Genomic DNA, 20,233 nt, shown 5'->3' with positions numbered 1-20,233 from the left:
AGGTGCCCATTGCAGGTGCGCAGAGGAGATAATTTCATTCTTCTGATAGTTCACTAGGAAACAGTTTAGTGTTTTTTGTTTTTTTTTTGCTGTTGTGGTCAACAGTCACCAAAGTCAGTCTTCTTAGGGTACGGCCACCCGGTCAGGTTGTCTGATGCAGTTTTGGAAGCCAAAATCAGGAGCAGATCATAAAAGGAGAGAAGGTATAAAGGATGGATACCACTTCTCTTTTTTTTTTTTTTTTTAATTCACTCCTGTTTTTGGCTTTCAAAACTGCATCAAGAAACCTGACTGGGTGACCTTACCCTTACATTGATACTAGTTTTCTTTTCTACTGAATTAAGTTTTGCGCATTGTTTTATTCTTGTCGACAATATATGGGATCATAACAGATAAGCATGGATAAGAGAACTAATTAGCCCAATAGTAGCCATGTGTCATTTACAGCTTCTGTGTTACTAATAGAAGGCATTGTGCAACAATGTCATCATGCATTCTTCTGCCCCCAAGTTATTTTTTTCCTTATTGTATTATTTTTCCCCTCCATAAGGGTGCATTCACATGACTGTATGTATTTTGCAGTCCTCAAAACGCGGATCCGCAAAGATACAGATGCCGTGTGACATCCGTGTTGAATCCGCTTTTTTGCAGATCCATTGTAACAATGCCTATCCCTGTTTGCAAAACAGACAACAATAGGACATGTTATTTATTTTTTGCGGGACTATGGAACGGACATACATATGTGGACAGCACACGGTGTGCTGTCCGCATTTTTTGCGGACCTATTGAAGTGAATGGTTCTGCATCTTATCTGCAAAAAATGCGGATTGGATGCGGACCAAAAATACGGTTCTGTGAATGCAGCCTTATTATGCTCCACTCATGTTTTGCCCCAGTATCTTTCTTTCCCTGCCTGTTGTTGTCCAGAAGGGAACTCCTAGGGCTCATGCAAAAGAAACGTATTTTTTGTCTGTGTCCATTCCGGGTTTTTTGGCAGCCCGTATGCGGAACCATTCACTTCAATGGGGACACAATAAAAACGGAAATGACTTCACGTTCATTCCGTGTCGGTATGTCCATTTGGCTGTTCCGCAAAAAAATAGAACATGTCCTATTATTGTCCGCGTTACAGACAAAGATTGGACTGTTCTATTAGGGGCTGGCCGTTCCATTCCGCAAAACGTGGAATGCACACGGCCGGTGTTTTGCAGATCACCAATTTGCGGACCGCAAAACAACAACGGTCGTATGCATGAGCCCTTACCCAAGTCATTATTCTATTCTCTTGTTACAATTGCTGTGTTATATTTATTGCAGGAGCTGTCAGCAGCTCTTGCCGACGGCACTCACAGCTACCGTGCTTTATAACCAGAGAGAGGAGTCATGTTTCATTCCACAAGCAGCTGGAAGTGCCATCCATGTGAACTGCTGACAGCTCCTGCTGTAAATTCAACACAGCAAATGTTACAATTGGATAGGATAAAGACCTGAAAGTTCCCTTCTTGACAACAACAGGGTGGGAGAGAAATGATGCTGGGGCAAAACACTGGAGTGGGAGCATGATAATGGAGGAGAGAAAATATACAAGGGGGAAAGGGGAGGTTGAGGAAGGAGAGATAATACCTTGGGGCAGAGGAAGAATGCATGATACCATGGACATTTAAGGAGCGATGTGCCTTGTTCAGCTGCACAGGTTTCACACCGTAAGGCCAACTGCGTCTCCATTTCTCTAGAGCTGGAGTCTCTAACCAGTGGATTGGGAGTCACATGTGGCTCACCATCTCATCTGTCTGGCTAGTCATAAGCTGCCTGAGCTATGGTCATACGCACTGGCCACAATTTGACTTCCACGCTGAGAGTATTGCAGACTTATGCTAACCACAGTGCCGATATGGGTGGTTGTAAGGCAAGTGTCAAGTTTCACTCTGAAATATTAATCTGAGAATGTTTGTGATGTCATCATTTCTTGTTTCTCCACCCCTAGGAAACATCCAAATGAGATGTACTGTAAGTTGAATGGAAAAAAATCCATGTTGAATTCATAACAAAATCCACATGAGTTATATGAGGATTTGCCTTGGATTTTACTTAGGCTTGGACTGGCCCACGGGGGTACAGGTAAATCCCCAGTGGGCCCTTGACCTAGGTTGGCCCCTAGTCCTCCACCCCTTGTACAAATGACACAGCACATCGTACAGATTGGCAGTGTTCAGCATCTCAGCCAGTCTATCTTCATATTAAAAACTGGGTCGCTTATTTAACAAACTACCCAGTTTATTATTGTAGATGCATCCGGTGGCTGAAATGACTTCTAGGTATAGAGTCAGACCAGCCGGTATCATCTTTCCCCGGGGAGCCACCTTCTTGAAGTCGCAGCACCCCCATTTGAAGTGAAAATCTGCAACAGAAATTGACATGCTGCAAATTAAAAATCCATGTTTCATATCATTTTACTCCGATTATATGCATATTTTTTCCACAGCATTTGGATGTGATTTGGTAAATTCTCATCTACTCTGACTCTTTTGTAATACACTGGAAGTTTTTATCCTACAACCAAGCCCACCACAAGGCCCCAAAAAACCCATCTGCCCATTATATAGAGGGGAAGGGACACATCAAAAAGGGGAAAAATATTATACTCATAATGTGTTCATGTAAATAAAGAAATACCACACTTGAGGATCATTTATCTTAGCCCAAGACAGTCATGGTTCTCAAATCTGATGGAAAGTATGCCCCAACTACTAGAAGTATATTTCTCATGCAGGATCAAATGGCTTGTTTGATCAATGGATGGCATGCAGGGGCGGATTGGCCATAAACCTTACAGGGAAATTTCCCGGTGGGCAGATGCCCAGGGGGCCGCCTGAGTCCTCACAGCTGGCCAGTGGAAGTTTTTGAACCACATATATATAGCATGTCACCATGAAAATGCAGTGTAATCTGTAGGCAACATGTTATAGATCAGGAGGAGCAGATTGATATATAGTTTAGTGGGAAAAAATTCTGTAAAACTAATATTTTATTAATTTCAACTTCTGCTCCAAAATACAAGTTTTAATGAATATTTTCCCACAAAACCAATCCGCACAGCTCCTCCTGTTCTATGCCATGCTGCCTGCAGATTGAATTGCACTTTGTGGTGACAGGTTTCCTTTAACCCCTTTGTAACTTCTGCCATACATGTATAGCGGAAGTCGGCACTTTAAAGATGGTGCCTGCTCTTGCGTGCAGCAGGCGCCATAGCTGCTGGGTTTCTGCTGTTTCAACCAACAGAGGCCCGGGGCAGATGCATGTGATCAGCCATAAGGCTGACATTTAACCCCTTAGATGCCATGCCCCTAACAGCTTTCCCCAGCTGAGACCAGGGAAGCTGTACTATCCTAGAGATGGCTCAGAGCCTCAAGCAGGCTCCGATACCCATCACTGGTGTATACCAATACAAGCAAGCAGGTGGCAGTACTGAATTGGTATATAGTAAATGGTGTGTTCTGTGATGGATATATAGCCCTCACAGAACACAAAGAGCAGTCTAATGATTGCCAGTTATAGTCACCCAGAGTGACTTTAAAAAAGAGAAAAAAAAAGTTGAAAAAATAGCAACTTTTTTAAACAATAAAAATATAAACGTTCAAGTTACCCCCTTTCCCTAAAATCAAAATGAACAATACAAAAAAATAATAATGGGCATCGCTGCATCTAAAAATGCCTGTACTATTAAAATATAACAATGTTTATCCCATACGGTGAATGGCGTAATGGACAAAAAAATGTAAAATGGCCAATTAGCCATTTTTTGTCATTCCCCCCGCAACAAAAAAAAATTAATGTAATAAATAGTGACCAAATAGTCACACACACAGTCAAAATGGTGTCACTGAAAAGTACAGATCGCCTCACAAAAAATGAGCCCTCACAGAGCTCCGTACACATACTGTAACTACAAAAAAGTTATAGGGGTCAGAATATGGTGCTAAAAAGAAAAAAAATTTTTTTTCAAGTTTAAATTTTTTTTTCTGTCTTAAAACACAAGAAAAACTATACAAGTGAAAGTAACAGGTCAATTTGACCGCATAGGGAACGTCGTAAACCTCCCTCATAAAACCTGCGTTTTCTTTTCAATTCTACCCCATTTGGAATTTTTTTCCAACTCCCCACTACATCATATGCAACATTAAATAGTGCCATTAGAAATTACAACTTGTACCGCATTAAACAAGCCCTCTTAAGGCTATGTGAACTGAAAAATAAAAAAGTTATTGCTCTGGCAAGGCGGGGAGTGAAAAATGAAAACGCAAAAACTGAAAATCGCAAGGTCCTTTAAGGGTTAAAGGGTTTCTACCACCACATTTTGACCTAATTAGCTGTCAGACACTAGCGATCTGCTAGTGTCTGCTCTACCTAACCATGCTATTGTAATCCCTTTCTGTGCAGCGGTTACCCTAAAAAACATAGTTTTATTGGTATGCTAATGAGCCTCTAGGTGCTATGGGGGCGTCTTTTCAGCACCTAGAGGCTCCGTCCACTCAATATTTCTAGGTCTTGGGCGGGGCTTAGGGAGTGGGCGGGGCTTAGTGTGTGCTGGTCGGCGCTGACTGATTCATGCGCATAACAAAACACAAGGTTCATGTTAAAATAGATAACTATTACATTTATTTAAATGTGACTCAAAACTGACTAGGGTCTCTGCTGCACTGCTGATATTTTCAAGGTGACATGGAAAAGGAACTGCAGGTCATTCTCCCACTCACTCCCTCAGATACTATCTGGATGCCGACAACCCCCCCCCCCCCACCTTCATGTTCCTTTCCATTGGTGGGGCAATGAGACCTAACCAATCCCTCCCTCACTAGCCCTTTTCAGCTTTCATATTGGTGGCAGTGGCTGGCCAGCATCACAGTTGGAAGGAAGGAACACTCTCCTTCCAACCCGCTGTACAGCCGCACGCTGTGTGTGATATGCGGATGCGTCTGGTGCAGTGGCGTAACTAGAATTCTATGGGCCCCAGGGCAACCTTTGAATTTGGGCCCCCCTGTGGCAATAATAAGCATGAGCACCACCGTGCCCCTCATGTGGCCGACGTGGTTATTATTGCCAAAGTTTTGTCAGTCGCCCCCTTTCTCACTATATTTCATTTTGCCCCCACTCCTATATATTTCATTTTTTGCCCCTCTCTGTATATATTTCATTTTCATTTTGCCCCCTCATTATTTGCTACCCCTGCCCTCATATGGCCGGCGTGGGCCCCCCTTTCTGATTTCAGACATTAGTGCCGGTTATTATAATGTGATCTGATATTAGGGCAGGGGCAGCAAATAATGAGGGGGCAAAATGAAAAGGAAATATATAGAGAATGGGGGCTAAATGAAATATAGGTAGAGAGGGGCCACTGACAAAACTTTGGCAATAATAACCCAGTTATAATTGCCAATGTTTTGTCAGAGGCCCCCTCTCTACCTATATTTCATTTTGCCCCCATTCTCTATATATTTCCTTTTCATTTTGCCCCCACTCTCTATATATTTCAGTTTTTGCCCCTCATTATTTGCTGTCCCTGCCCTGCCCTCATATGGCCGGTGTGGGCTCACAACTTTCTGAATTCAAACATTAGTGCCACTGATCATCATCTGCCCCCCGTACTTGCAGGCTGTGGCTGGCTTCAGTTCAGTGCGCAATCCCGTGGCTCTGCCTGCGGCGCACCGCCGTGTCATTCCAGCAGTGATCCCGTGACGCGAGACCCGCCGCAGGAGGTCACGGGTCTCGCGGGATTATAACAGGTTATGAAGCGCAGTGCAGGCGCACTCAAAATATAAGGAGGGCCCGGCCGCCGCACTGAAAAAAAGCACTTGCGGGGCAGCGGGCCCTCCCCCCTGCCCGCCCCTGTCCTGGCGTCGCCCCTCCTCTGTATTGCCGCGGCCCGGCAAACAATCTTCCAGGGCCCGGTCCTGGGCCGCGGCCCGGTGGTTGGGGACCGCTGCTCTAAAACATTAGGGGCGAGTGCCTGCTGGTGACCCTCTGAAACATTAGGGGTGAATGTCTGGTGCTGAGCTGACTCTCTAAAACATTAGGAGTGAGGGCAACCTAATAAGCATGTTAATATGATGGAGGAGGAGGACGAGAATAGGAAGATTGAACCATATATCATTTTTTGTGGTGGAAGGGGTGCATGGGAACACAGTGTATTCAATACACCATAAAAGCCACATTTAAAGTGCCTTTATGTTCATCCGCTTTCCTCTGGTGGAGTAGAGCAGTCAGGGGCAATCCAGGCCTTGTTCATTTTGATAAGAGTCAACCTGTCAGCATTTTCAGTTGACAGGCGGATGCGCTTATCAGTTATTATGACCCCAGCAGCACTAAATACCCGCTCTGACAAAACGCTGGCGGCAGGGCAGGCCAGCACCTCCAAGGCGTAGAGCGCAAATTCGTGCCACGTGTCCAGCTTAGACACCCAATAGTTGTAAGGCACAGAGGGATCAATGAGGATGCTGACACGGACTGCTATATACTCCTTCACCATCTTCCAAAACCTTTCCCTCCTTGTGACACTAGGCCGCGCATCAGGGTGAGGGTGCTGGTGGGGTGTCATGAAACTGTCCCAGGCCTTGGAGAGTGTTGCCCTGCCTCTGTTGGAACTGCTGTATGTTCCCCTCGTCTCCCCTCCTCGGTTGCCCAAGGAACTACGTACTCTGCCGCCATCGTTGACAGCTGGAAATGTTTGGAGCAATTTTTCCACAAGGACCTTCTGGTATTGCACCATTTTGCTCGTCCTCTCCACCACAGGAATGAGAGATGAGAAGTTCTCTTTGTAGCGGTGGTCGAGAAGGGTGAACAACCAGTAATCGGTGTTGGCCAAAATGCGTACAACGTGAGGGTCACGGGAAAGCCAGCCTAACATAAAGTCAGCCATGTGTGCCAGAGTCCCAACAGACAAGACTTTGCTGTCCTCATCAGGAGGATGACTCTCAATCACCTCATCCTCTTCCTCCTCTTTGGCCCATCTACGCTGAACAGATGGAATAAACCTGCTATGGGTACTACCCTCTGTAGCGGAGGCAACTGTCTCCTCCTCATCGTCATCATCCAATTTGCGCTGAGAAGACGAACTAAGGGTGGTCTGGCTATCACCCTGTGTACTGTCTTCCCCCATTTCTACCTCTTCCACATGCAAAGCATCCGCCTTCATTGTGAGCAGCGAGCGTTTTAGTAGACACAGAAGTGGGATGGTTACGCTGATAATAGCGGCATCACCGCTCACCATCTGTGTTGATTCCTCAAAGTTGCGTAAAACCTCACAGAGGTCAGACATTCATACCCACTCGTCACTTGTGAAGAGCAGAAGCTGACTGGAAAGGCGACGACCATGTTGCAGCTGGTATTCCACTACTGCCCACTGCTGCTCACAAAGCCTGGCCAACATGTGGAACGTGGAGTTCCAGTGCGTGCTCATGTCACACAACAGTCGGTGAGCTGGCAATTACAAGCGCTGCTGCAGCGTTGCCAGACCGGCGGCAGCTGTAGATGACTTTTGGAAATGGGCACACATGTGGCGCACCTTCACCAGTAGCTCAGGCAAATTGGGGTAGGTTTTGAGAAACCGCTGAACTACTAAGTTGAACACGTGGGCTAGGCATGGTGGCGAGAGCCACAGTTCAGTCTGGTCCCTTATACCCTGCCACAGCTCTGCGGCGGTGTGCTGTTTGTCACCTAAGCAAATTTGTTTCAGCACGGCCTGTTTTCACTTCCCCACTGCAGTGCTACACTGCTTCCAGCTACTGACTGATGGCTGACTGGTGCTGCAAGATGAGAATTCAGAGGTGGAAGTGAAGGAGGAGAAGGGGGGGTTGCAGCCACTAATGTAGGTGGTGACGGAAATCCTAATGGAAGTAGGGCCCGCAATCCTTGGCGTCGGTAGCACCTGTGCCATCCCAGGGTATGACTCGCTCACGGCCTCCACAACGTTCACCCAGTGTGCCGTCAGTGTAGCGTCCCTGGCCAAAAGCACTTGTCCATGTGTCAGTCGTTAGGTGGACCTTCCCAATAACTGCGTTGGTCAGGGCACGGGTGATGTTACGGGACACATGCTGGTGTAAGGCGGGGACGGCACACTGTGAAAAATAGTGGCGGCTGGGGACTGAGTAACGAGGGACAGCCGCCGCCATGAGGCTGCGGAAAGCCTCAGTGTCCACAAGCCTAAATGGCAACATTTCCAGGGCCAGCAATTTGGAAAGGTGCGCATTTAGTGCTATGGCCTGTGGGTGGCTTGGTATTTGCGCTTTCGTTCAAAGGCCTTGGGTATGAACATCTGAACGCTGCGCTGGGACACAGAAGTGCATGTGCTAACTGATGGTGCTTGCGAAGGTCCAGGTGCAGGCCGAGAGGCAGCCGGGCCTGCGTCTTGGACAGGGGATTGACCAACACGTAATACAGGGGAAGAGGTGGCAGTGGTGTGACCCGCAGACACTGATTGTTGACCCAGGTGTTCGGCCCACCTATTAGGGTGCTTTGATGCCATGTGGCGGATCAGGGTAGTGGTGGTGGTGGTGAGGTTGCTAGTGTTCACGCCCCTGCTCATTTTTGTACGGAACACCTACCCCTTGGCAAGGGAGATTGTCGCAAGGGGGTGCTCCAGGGAACAGTTGCGGGACTGTTTGGTGTGGCCCGCCTTCTCCATTTTGCCACCCCACTGCCTCTTCCAGCCTGTTGCGGTGCTGCGGATCCCTCCCCCTCTGTACTGTTGTCCTCGCTCGGCTTGCCACCTTCCCAGGTTGGGTCAGTGATTTCATCGTCCACCACCTCCTCTTCCACTTCCTCACTCTGGTCATCCTCCTGACTTGTTAACCTAACAAGAACCTCACATATTGACAACTGTGTCTCATCCTCATCATCCACCTCGTGAAACACTAATTGCCATTCCCCACCATCATCTTCTTCTGACTGTGGATGCTCAAGAGTTTGGGAATCAGTGCACAGGATCTCCTCATGTCCCTCTTCAAGCGGGATTGGCGAGAGGCCCAAATCAAGGAATAGCGATGAAAAGAGCTCCTCGGAATATCCAAGTGTGGGATCACTTGTTTTCCAAGACTCTCCATGGTGGGAGGATCAGGGTGAGGATTCTGTTGATCAGACTTTTGGCTACTGAGACTGGACTTTGTGGAAGACAGGGTGGTGCTTAACCGACTGGTAGCATTATCTGCTGCAATCCAACCGACCACCTGGTCGCACTGGTGTGACTTCGAGAGTGGTGTCCTGCCCCGCCCTGCAAACTGGGACATGAAGCTAGGTATCGTTAATGAGTGTGTTTCTTGTGCTCTGGCACCAGGCACAGTTTCCCCGCACCCAGGGCCACGGCCTTTGCGTGCACCATCAGCAGCACGGCCACTTCCCCGTCCTTTACTGCTCGCCTTGAGCATATTAAATGCTATATATGCTTGCAAGTAAGTCACACGTACAGTAGCGCAGGTTTTGTAAGTGTATGCGCAAATAAATTACACTGAATGTCACAGATATTTAGGATGCAATAACATTATACAGGAGATGTAGCGCAGGTAATGTCGCTGTTAGCAGCGGCCAAACAATTGCGTTGAATGTCACAGATATTTAGGATGCGCAAATGTAACACAACATATGTAGCAGAGGTTGTGTCACTGTCAGCAGCGGCCAAACAATTGCACGCAATTTAGTGCAGGTTGCGCTAATAATATATATTGCAGCCAGATAAAGCAATAGTCCTTAAAAAGACTTTTGGGTCCCTAACACCTTTCACCAGTAAACCCTGCCTAAAAAAAAACTATTCCTGTCCCTACACTATCTGTCCCTTCTGCTGCAGCTCGCCCTGACTAAGACTGAGCTGAACCACGTGTCATCGGGTGCTATATAGCACCCGATGACGCGTTTCGGCCAGCCAATCACTGTAATGCCAGTAACCAACATGGCTACGGCATTACAGTGAGTGGCAGTACCTCCCTGCACGTTTATTGGCTGCGTAGCAGGCAACAAACATGCGGGGAGGAGACTCGAGCATCGCGCTCGAGCACATGCGGTGTTCGCCCAACACTAGTATTTACCATTAATGTTCAGTTACACCTTCAGGATTCCCATCCAATGGGAGAATACATGAAAAATACGATTGAGCAGCCACAAACATAGACATACTGTACATGTCTGTTACCAGATGGTTGGTGGTCGCACAGAATGGTATCAAGAACCGCATGTGGCCCCCGGGCCGCAGGTTGTTCACCCCTGGTCTAAAGTGATTTCAAAATATAAGAAAATTCCTGACTAACTAACCAACTGCTGGCTCTACTGAACCACAGTTTTTTCATCTGTTCCACAGATGTTTGTTCGGGAGTGGGCAGATGGCCAAATCTGCTAAAAATTGGCAAATTCAAGTGCAATTCAAGCAAAGAAATTACACATTTACTACAAGATTTGTATCTAGCTGTCTATTTATAGTTTAAATATGTTTTTGCTAACGTATCACTTACTGCATATGTCAGCGTATCATGTAGTATTAATCACAGCCAGTTCTCCACCAGAACCTCTCATATGAGCATGTAAACTGCAGCTTTTGCTTCTAGTTTCTGACAAAATACATGGATCAAATTAACTTTTTTATTCTTTACTTAGCTTTTTAATTTAGGAGAATATTGGGATAGCAATGCCTAGTTAATGGGATTCTTCGGTATTGTGGCTTTTTGGAAAGCGCCCAAACTAAACTATCGGGAATTCTTAGAATACGTAAGAAAGTCTTTATCTGCTTATGTTGTAGTAAGGCACTTCAGCAACACTTCTTTATACCTGATGAAGGAATGTGGAAACCTTAAGTCCCTCTAATGTAGTCAACGTTGGGCTGGGATTCTCTGAATCTATCAGAGGAAATAATTCTGAGGTTCTACCCTCCATCTATACAGAACATGTCCACTTTTAATTACAACAAAAAAAATTTATCACTGCACATGCAGGACATATGATCAATAAGGTCTAATATGTTATTTTGTAACTAAACCATATGACATGGACCCAAGTGATAAGTGATCCTAAACATGATAGGTTCTGTTGGACCATTAGGTTCCCTTATTGTGACAGAGCCTGTGCCCAATGGAGGATCCTCTGGTACTCTAATGGGCCACTCCATCTGGCATGCACTGTAGCTTCAGTGTGTGGCAAGAAGATACAATACTGAAAACTTCTCTTCCAAGTCTTTAAAGGGTTTGTCCAGCCTAGGAGCTGAGCACCCTAGTGGTTGAAAGGTGCGCCCCATTAAAAAAAAAAAAACACTCACCTGTCTGCAGCTCCACCTTCCCAGCGCTGGTCCCGGCTGGACTGGAAATGGCTTGGTTCTGTGACATCTACGGCGATCTCTACGGAAGCTGGGAGTGTTTTTTTAATGGGGCACACATTTTGACCACTCGGGTCATCCGCTCTTAGGCCATACAACCCTTTTAGTTCTGTGATTTTGCATTCATTGTTGGATCCATCCACATGGCCAGTGGTTGTTAGATAACTGCAGAACTATTATTGTGCTATTTTTGTATAGTTCCCAAAAGGGGACCCAAGAAGGGCACATTTCATGTATAAGAACTGGGAGTCCTAAAAAGACATCCGCTGATGCATTCAGATAACACCAAATATGTGAGGATCCTGAATATTGACAAATCTCAGACTATAATTCTTTATCAGCATGTCTCAGGTCGCACCTAGGGGATATCTCTTTAAGATCTGTAACATTCTTGTCAGCCTTCTATCAGTATTCATTATTCAATGCTAATACTATTGGATTTGAAATTGCATTGCCATCCTTTTTAATAGGTAAGAAAGCAAATACCATGTCATAGCAGAGCATGGTGGCAATTGTAGTCAGCATGGCTCATGTCCATGATAACTGGATGAGTTATTTAAAGTGTAACCGCCATGTTTTCATCAAAAAATCAGCATATGTTACTGCTGCTGCAGCATTATGCATAAAGCAATGTTTAGTCTCTTCACATACCACTGTTTTCCCTTAGTTACGGCTGTTTTAACCTCTACAATATGAGGACCTTCTCAAGATGGCTCCTCTGCCAGTTCTCTGAGGCCAAAACTGCTTTCCCTCACTTCACATGCACACTTGATGTAGCCAGCAGCTCCCTGCCAGCCAATCAGATTGGATTACTGAGAGACACGCCTCCTCACTCTGAAGCCTAATGCAGGCATGCAGTGTGGAGGACCGCCCCTCCGTCTTCCTGTCTTTTTAGCTGGAAACAAACAAGCCATTGCAACGGTCTTTTAAGGGAGCAGTGGAAAGGGACAGAGGACATTAATGAAAGCTGTTATTATAAAGTAATTACAGATCTTTTGACAATCATTGACAGAATAACTCAGGTATACATGCCTAGCTGTAATAAAATGGCAAATAAATAAAAAAATATGACAGTTACACTTTAAAGTTCTGTAAGTTTGGCAAAATAAAAAACCTAGTGAACTACAAATTGTAATAGTGTTTTTGATTGCACCGTACAAATCTACATACTTAATTACATCTCTAAGGCTACTTTCACATCTGCGTTTTCCTTTCCGGTTTTGAGCTCTGGCAGAGAATCTCAAAACCAGAGGAAAACACTTCAGTTTTGTCCCTATTCATTTTCAATGGTGACAAAACTGAACAAACCGGAACAGAGTACACTGGTTGCGTTTTTTTCAAACACAAAAAAAATGGGGATGGCGCCCATTGATTTAAAATATTATGTATTACAAGGGCATGTTCATTTTCGATATAATATAACCGGATCCGTTCTGAACGGATGCAGCCAGTTGTATTATTCAACCGGATGCGTTTTGCTCCAGTTTTGAGATCCTCTGTCGGATCTCAACACCAGAAAGCAAAAGGCAGATGTGAAAGTAGCCTAACCATAATTAAAACAGTTTTCCCCATAGTTTTAGTGCTTGTATTCCCACTCACTAGGGGTGAAAAAGAAATGTTGGTATGCCCCAAGGACAATGTTCCCTCTAAACATCTGTAGCTAGTGAGCCAGGAAGTATGGGACCTAAGCACTGGCAATATAGGGCTGCACGCAGGTCTAGAGCAGTAAAGGTTATTTTCTACATCCTTGGTGGTCTATTTCAGTGAAGGGGTTAGTTTCTGTATTCCTGGTGGTTTAAGGCAGCAAAGGGGTTAATGCCTGCATGTCTGTTGTACTATGGCAGTAAAGATAGTAGTGTAAGTAGTGGTGATCTAGGCAGTTCAATTCTATATGACTGGTGGTCTATAGCAGTAAGGGGATGATTTCAGTATCCCTCATGGTCTAGGGCAGCCAAGTAGTTGATGTAAGATTTCCATTGTCTATGACAATGAAAAGCTTAATGTAAGAATCCCTGGTGGTCTAGAGCAGTGGTTAATGCTTGTGTAATTGGTGGTCTAGGGCAATAAAGGGGTCAATTACATTATCCTTAATAGTTTCAGATAGTAAAGGGGTTAATATAAGAATGGATGTCTATTGCAGAGGAGGGCAAAGGTTAATGCCATATACTTGAGGTTCAGGGGTCCCGCAACTCTCTTGCGTCAGCACTGTCCAGGCTGTAATGGGAGACTGAACACTGATAGCTCAGTTTCCTTTTTCTTAACCATAGAGATGAGTACAGGGAGGAGACAGAGAGGACTGAGCAGTTATTGGCTGCACAGTTCTCTCTATGATTGAGCAGAGCTAGTTGGGACGACTTAATCAGATCATCAAGGGGGACCTCAAAGAGTCTGCATGGGAGGAGACTTTCCCTGAGGGGGGAGATCTTCTGTCATCCAGCTTAGAGAGGTCATTGCCCATGAAGTAAGACATTGGCCTCAGAAAAACTGAACAAGGCTTCTCTGCCTATGCACCATATGTGAGATGCAGATGTGAAAGTAGCAGGTTGGTGTGGTCAGGGTCATTTTCAATCCTGATTTTGACCCTGATCTTCAGGTTTTTACCCCAGCCTCATCATCTCCAATAGACTCCTGTGTTTAAAAATTGAGTTGCTTTACTGTTACATTTACTTTGCCTTTATTGTGTTTTGATGTTTTCAGTGGTACTGATAATTATGCCTGTCTTTCTAGAAACCCTCCTCCTACATTACTTCATCCAGAACAATGGTCCAGAGCATTCAGCCACTTCATTGCACAGTAAGTTGATAACTAGTCATACACGCTTTTTTCTTATTTATTACTTATTTACGTAGCGCCAACATATTCCATAGCGCTTTTATGAACATTCTCAACATTTAAAACCATATTACATTTACCTCCAATCTATGAGTCCAATCTATAATGATGTCCTCCCTAACCACTTATGAGAACGGTCTTTATATAGGGTTGTTTTATGCATGTCACAATGGCAAGACCAATCAGTTTGATATAACTAGGAGGGTAGATTTCAGTTATAATTTACTACAGTTATCCAGTGTAAATTATTGTAAATGTTTCAGCTGCTGGTGGCCCCACCCTTCCTGGTAAGCACCACCTACTTTTTAAAAAAGTGATAAGAGCATCAGAGAAGGGCAGAAAATTCGCAATTTTTGCTCAAAATGCCATACTGGAGTATAAGGTTTGTAAATGACTCCCATTGAGTGAAAAACTGCAGCTTCAGCTCCCCCCTCCTCCTAATTATAAAGCCTCTTTATGTGCAGTCATTTTGTTTAATTTCAGAACCTTGAAAATAACAGACTAAACAATTTCCGCTAAGAGACGCGCTTATTTTTTTATTATTTTTATGTTCGGAGTACTTTTGTTTATTCTTCTGGTGACAAATCTGGCTTTTTCTTATCTCCGGTGGGGCTGTAATGACTTTAAAAATGACCATTTTATCATCATAGAACAGATTTTACCTCCAGCCTGGAAGTCATCAATGGAGCAAATATTTTAATCTGAGGCAGCACTGATATGTAAGAGTACTTCAGTATACTTGATATAAAAGCAAGTGCAGTCAGCTACGCATCTGTCCTTTGCCCTTTTGCTGATACCTACTTTGCTTATGTTTTCCCTGGTGTATATGGAGTGATGAATGTATCTTTCACAGTTTTAAGATAAGGCGGTCGGAAAGTTCTATAGTTTCTTTTGGTTGGAATTAGGAATCCATGAAAGATAAAGGAAGCCAGATTCAAACTAGTCTACGCTGAAAATCCTTTGGAATTAAAAAGCACTTCATTGACTAAAAACCTTAAAGGGGTTGTCCAGGGTTAGGAAAAGGGGTCTGTTTACTTGAATGTGTCTGCGCTGCAATACTAAACAAAACCTAAGTGCAGCGAGCCAATGCAGAGGATGGGAGTGGTAGTGGGCCTTATGAAGTGTTGTGTCACGATCTACTCTCTTAAGTGTGTTGCTCCTTAGAGATCGGTGCAATGGAAATGTACTGTAGTGTTGAAGAATGAGGCCAGAATTAATCATATAAAAGTCTTTTTTACTGTGAAGAACTTCAAATACATTCAAAAGCAATGGATTTCAAGTGCAATTTTCTCTCTGGCACCAGTAAGGAATATGGAGGCAGGTTGAATGGCTGCAGTTTAGCACTAGTATAGTACTGGCCTATAGTGTTTTGGGTGATGGGTGTCTTAGCCATAGTCCCTCACCTCACAGCAGTGTCTCAAATGCTGGTTGTAGATGTTCACTCTGCTGTTTGTCTTCTCAAGGGTTTACTTGAGGCTTGGAGTTAGTTGATCTCTATGGAGAACCTCTTTCAAGAGCAGGAGCTCTGCAGTGTGCTTCCTTTCTCCTCTATGTCTGCACAGGAACTTGCCCTCCCGGCAGGAAGCAGGACCAGCCCTCTCCTACCAAGAGGGGAGCAACACGGTGGCTAGCCCTGTTCCTTGCCAACCATAGCCATCCATTCCCTGCTGGTAGTAACGGCCATAACATACAAAAATACATAACAATACGTAACACAAAACAGACTATACCAAATCTCTTGTACAGAGATTTGCACTCATTAAAGGGGTTCACCGGGAATAATTTAAATGGCCCCCAGCTACCTGTCCTAGAATGTGAGCAGGACGGGTTGCCTCCACTTGAAGAGCTGCCTATGGGAGTGAGGGAGCAGTGCCTTACTTTATACTATACTGCTCTATAATAAATGGTATTGATGCAATCCTGCCTACGATTTGCCATCATAGCTGAGCAGCCTGACAGGAACACTCACAATGTGTAGTATATGCAAATGCCAGAGCTGTAGTGTGTAGTGAGACCAGGGCTGGGGGACGACAGGTGGGTGAGGGTAGGTGCCTGCCTAGGGTACTACCTAGCTACCCATAAGAGGAGGTGCAAACATGACATCTGCAGAACACGGATACGGGCCGTGTGCATTCCGAATTTTGCGTAATGGAAGGGCTGGCCCCTAATAGGACAGTCCTATCCTTGTCTGTAATGTGGACAAGAATAGGACATGTTCTATTTTTTTGGCGTAATGGTCATGCGGACATACGGACTTGGAATGTCCATGGAGTCATTTCCGTTTCTTTTGCAGCCCCATTGAAGTGAATGGTTCCGCATATGGACCGCCAACAAAATGGAACGGATACGGGAAAAAAATAAGTTTGTGCGCATGGGCCCCTATTGTGAGCCAAAACCAGTAGTGAAGCCTACTCAGAGATCAGGTGTAATGATATCATTTGCACGTATTCTGTGTTTTTGACCCTCACCTGGTTTTGGCTCACAATAACTGACCAAATAACAAGTGTGAACTCAGCCTAAGTCACTAGATCTGCCCCTGACTGCTTCTTTTAAATGTGTTTTAATTTCTTTATTAGGAGGTATTCTCACTTAAAATTTTTGATTGGTGGGGGGCTGAACAACCTTGTCCCGGCCCTGAGTGAGGTCTCACCCCAGACAGCTCTGCAGCTGGAGGCAACCAGTCCCAGTGCTCATGTTTTAGGACAGACATTTTAAATCATTCCCAGAGATGCCCTTTAACTTGGGCTAAAGTACCATCTGAATTGTCCTGCTGCCAGCCCTCTATATCCGCAGTATTATGTCTGTTTCGGCCAGCACACATCGTCGCCTACAATAGGAATTTTCTTTTCCTTACAATAAAATTTGAAAACTGTGCGCTTATTTATCTCTTCTTGGTAAATTGTTCACTGTGCATTTCCTGACCCAAGATTACGCAATCTGCATTTTTTGTAATTTAATCATCTATGCAAGCAATTTTTAAATGTGTTTCCTTTGCAATAGATCATGAGGTAATGAAGCATAGAACGAGAGAGAAGTATTAAGGATAAACAATTCAAAGGGGGCCGTAAATTCTCTCGGCTCTGCAGAGATCGCATGGCTGCGACAACGTTTTGCAATGTAATTTCTACTAATAATGTTCGGAGATGAAACCATTGTTTATTCCTGCGAAATGACAAGGCCAATCGACATTAATAATCAGTATTCCATTCATTTAAATTAAAACATCAGGGCGCGGAGTGGCGAGCCTTCGGCCATTTGGGATAATTGGCTCATTTATTAGCATTAGTTATGCATTTGTCAATACTAAACTTCCTACGGTTTGGTTATGATAAATTAAAAATCGCACGTCTCAGAATTTCATATTACTTTTCTGTGTGGGATCAACATTTGGCAGCAATATTCTTGTAATTTTCTTGATGAGCAGTTTCCTGTGTAGTAATTTAATTAGTAGAAGAGAATCTGAATGCAGTCACAGGTTTGTCTTTTTCATTTTATCATAAACCTAAGTTATTTCTAGTTTCATGACACACATGATGGGTCCAGACTGCTCAGGGAATGTGTCACCAAACTTTTAAAATCAATATGTTTTTATTAGTTTTCAGACATCAAGTACAGACATACGGTAGATGTCATAAAAGTATAGATAATCACATATAATAAAAGCAAAACAAGAGAAACAATAACATACATAAGGAGACAACAACATAATTGTTCCTCAGCAAGTATACACAGAGCCAAGGATCAGGCCGAAGAAGCCATACTGTATACTTAGAGGCCTTCCATGTGTGCCACATCCTCTCAAATTTGGGGTAGGAGTGTTTAGCTAGGGCCATTGTTCGTTCGTAGAGGAATGTTAAATTCACTTTGACTATAACATCAGCAAGTAAGGGAACGGTAGCACTCTTCCAGTTAGAAGTGATAGCCATTTTGGTGGAAAGGAAAACATGACCGATAATCAACCGACCTCTGAAGGGTATACCATCTATACCAATAAACAGGAGGGCTAATGCGGGAGAGGGCAGCAGGGTACTACCTAATAATTCTGAGGCTAGAGAGAACATCTCCGTCCACAGTGATCTGAGAAGCAGGCAATCTCACGTAATGTGGAAGAGCATACCCCTTTGGCCACAAGCTCTCCAACATAAATGCGTGACACCAGGAAACATGAAACTTAGCCTCTCTGGGGTATAATACCATCTCAATGTCGTTTTCACAAAAGATTCATAGTGGGTCACACATGTTATATTCTTTGACATAAATCGTAGAGCACTTTGCCACTGAGTTGTTGAGAATGTGGTGCTTAGTTCTCTTTCCCATGTGAGGAAGGGAGTAGATTTGACAAATGTGTTTTTGTTGTTTAGCATGATGTACACTGGGCGAAGGGGAGTTGGAGAGACAGTAGGTTTGGACCACAGTTCAAATAACTGTTTATTAGCTCTGATCTGTAGGGGCAAGGTGGAAAGAAGATGCCTGACCTGAAGATATTTATAAAAGTCTGAGTTTGGGATGTGGAAGGCATCATGGAGGTATTCAAAGGAGTGTAGTTCCTTCCCTTGAAGCAATTTGTGTACTAAGTCTACTCCATATTCTTTCCATTTTCCCACACAGAGGTCAGGGCTGAGGTAATCCAGAGTGGTCAAAGGAGCAATATCCGCTATTGGATAAATTGTATGTGAACATAACCCATGGAAATGAGACCAGTTGGTAATGGCAGTTGTTAAAAAAATAAGGCAAATCAGGGCATCTAAACGAAGGAGCTAAAGAGGCCAACAAAAGGGTTGTTGGAAATCACCGCAGTGCAGTCTATGTGCACCCAATGCTTGGTGAGATCTCGTCTACACCAGCTTTCCAATTGGGCGACTTGAGTCGCCAGATAATAGATAATAGTCATATATATTTGGAAGACCAAGCCCCCCACATGTCTTCTAATCTGGAGCAATTTAGTCATTATCCGTGGCTTCCCTTTCCTCCATAAAAATGAGTTCAACAGCTTGGTACAATTGTCGAAAAAGGATTTGGGAGGAATGATGGGGAGTATTCTGATTAAATAAAGGAGCTTGGGGAGGGTGAACATTTGGAAGGAGGCCAAACAGCCTAACCACGATATCTCGAATTTGGCTAAATTGTCACGCTCCTTTTCCAAAGATGCCAGGTGGGGTAGGTAATTTGCCTTATACAGGAGAGTGACCTAAGTATTTAACTTGCAAGGGTTGCCAGTCTAAGGCAAGCTTATCAGTTAGGATCTCAACTAGGTTGATAGGCAAAGCCTGGGATTTTGTAGTGTTTAGCTTGTAATAATGTAATAAGACAATTGACTGAAGTCTGACATGGTGTCTAAAGCGGTACATAAGGAGTTCTCTGGGTCAGTGAGTGTAAGAATCACATCATCAGCATAAAGACTTATGGAATGTGTACGATCACCAATATTAACACCTTGTATTCTATCATTTAGTCTAATGGCCTGGGCAAGGTGTTCTATCAATAAAATGAACATTAGGGGTGAATAAGGGCAGCCCTGTCTGGTTCCATTTGTTATCAGGAACGGTTCTGATTATGCTCCATTAACCCATACTCTTGCGGACAGGCTGGAGTATAGGGCTTTGGTTGAAGATAGGATTGGACCTGAGAAACCCATTCGGGAAAGGACGGAGAAGGCGAATGACCAATTATTGCGGTCAAACGCCTTCTCCGCATCTAATGTAACGAACACAGCTGGATCTCTCGTTTTTGGAGGTGGTATAGTATGTTAAGGACCCTTCTAGAGTTTTCCTGTATTTATCAACCCTTGACAAAACCTACCTGGTCTTTGTTAACTAATAGGGGGATCAATGGGGCTAGTCTGTTTGCTAAGGCTTTGGCGAATATTTTAATGTTGGTGTTTAAAAGGGATATCGGACGGTAAATTTTAGAGTCATCTGTGGGCTTATCTGGTTTGGGAATTGTACCAATAGTTGCTTCTAACATCTCCCGTGGGAGATCTCCAGTAGTCATCGCGGACTAAAAAGTCCGGATTAGGTGAGACAAAAGTTGAGGAAGGAAAGCCTTATAATAAAT

At 44.3% G+C, this 20,233-nt stretch overlaps 1 protein-coding gene across 1 annotated transcript in view; it reads left to right on the top strand.

Moving 5' to 3' along the window:
- The window catches only part of MYO3B (myosin IIIB), a 386,918-nt gene that overhangs the window by 132,766 nt on the left and 233,919 nt on the right, over nt 1-20,233 (top strand). The window contains exon 8 of the mRNA XM_040441512.1: nt 14,075-14,140. Within this exon, the coding sequence (XP_040297446.1) occupies nt 14,075-14,140 (66 nt within the window). The remainder of the gene's footprint in view (nt 1-14,074; nt 14,141-20,233) is intronic.

The sequence above is a fragment of the Bufo bufo genome, chromosome 7 (genome assembly GCF_905171765.1).
Source record: "Bufo bufo chromosome 7, aBufBuf1.1, whole genome shotgun sequence".
NCBI lineage: Eukaryota > Metazoa > Chordata > Amphibia > Anura > Bufonidae > Bufo > Bufo bufo.
This window is presented reverse-complemented; position numbering and strand designations above follow the sequence as displayed.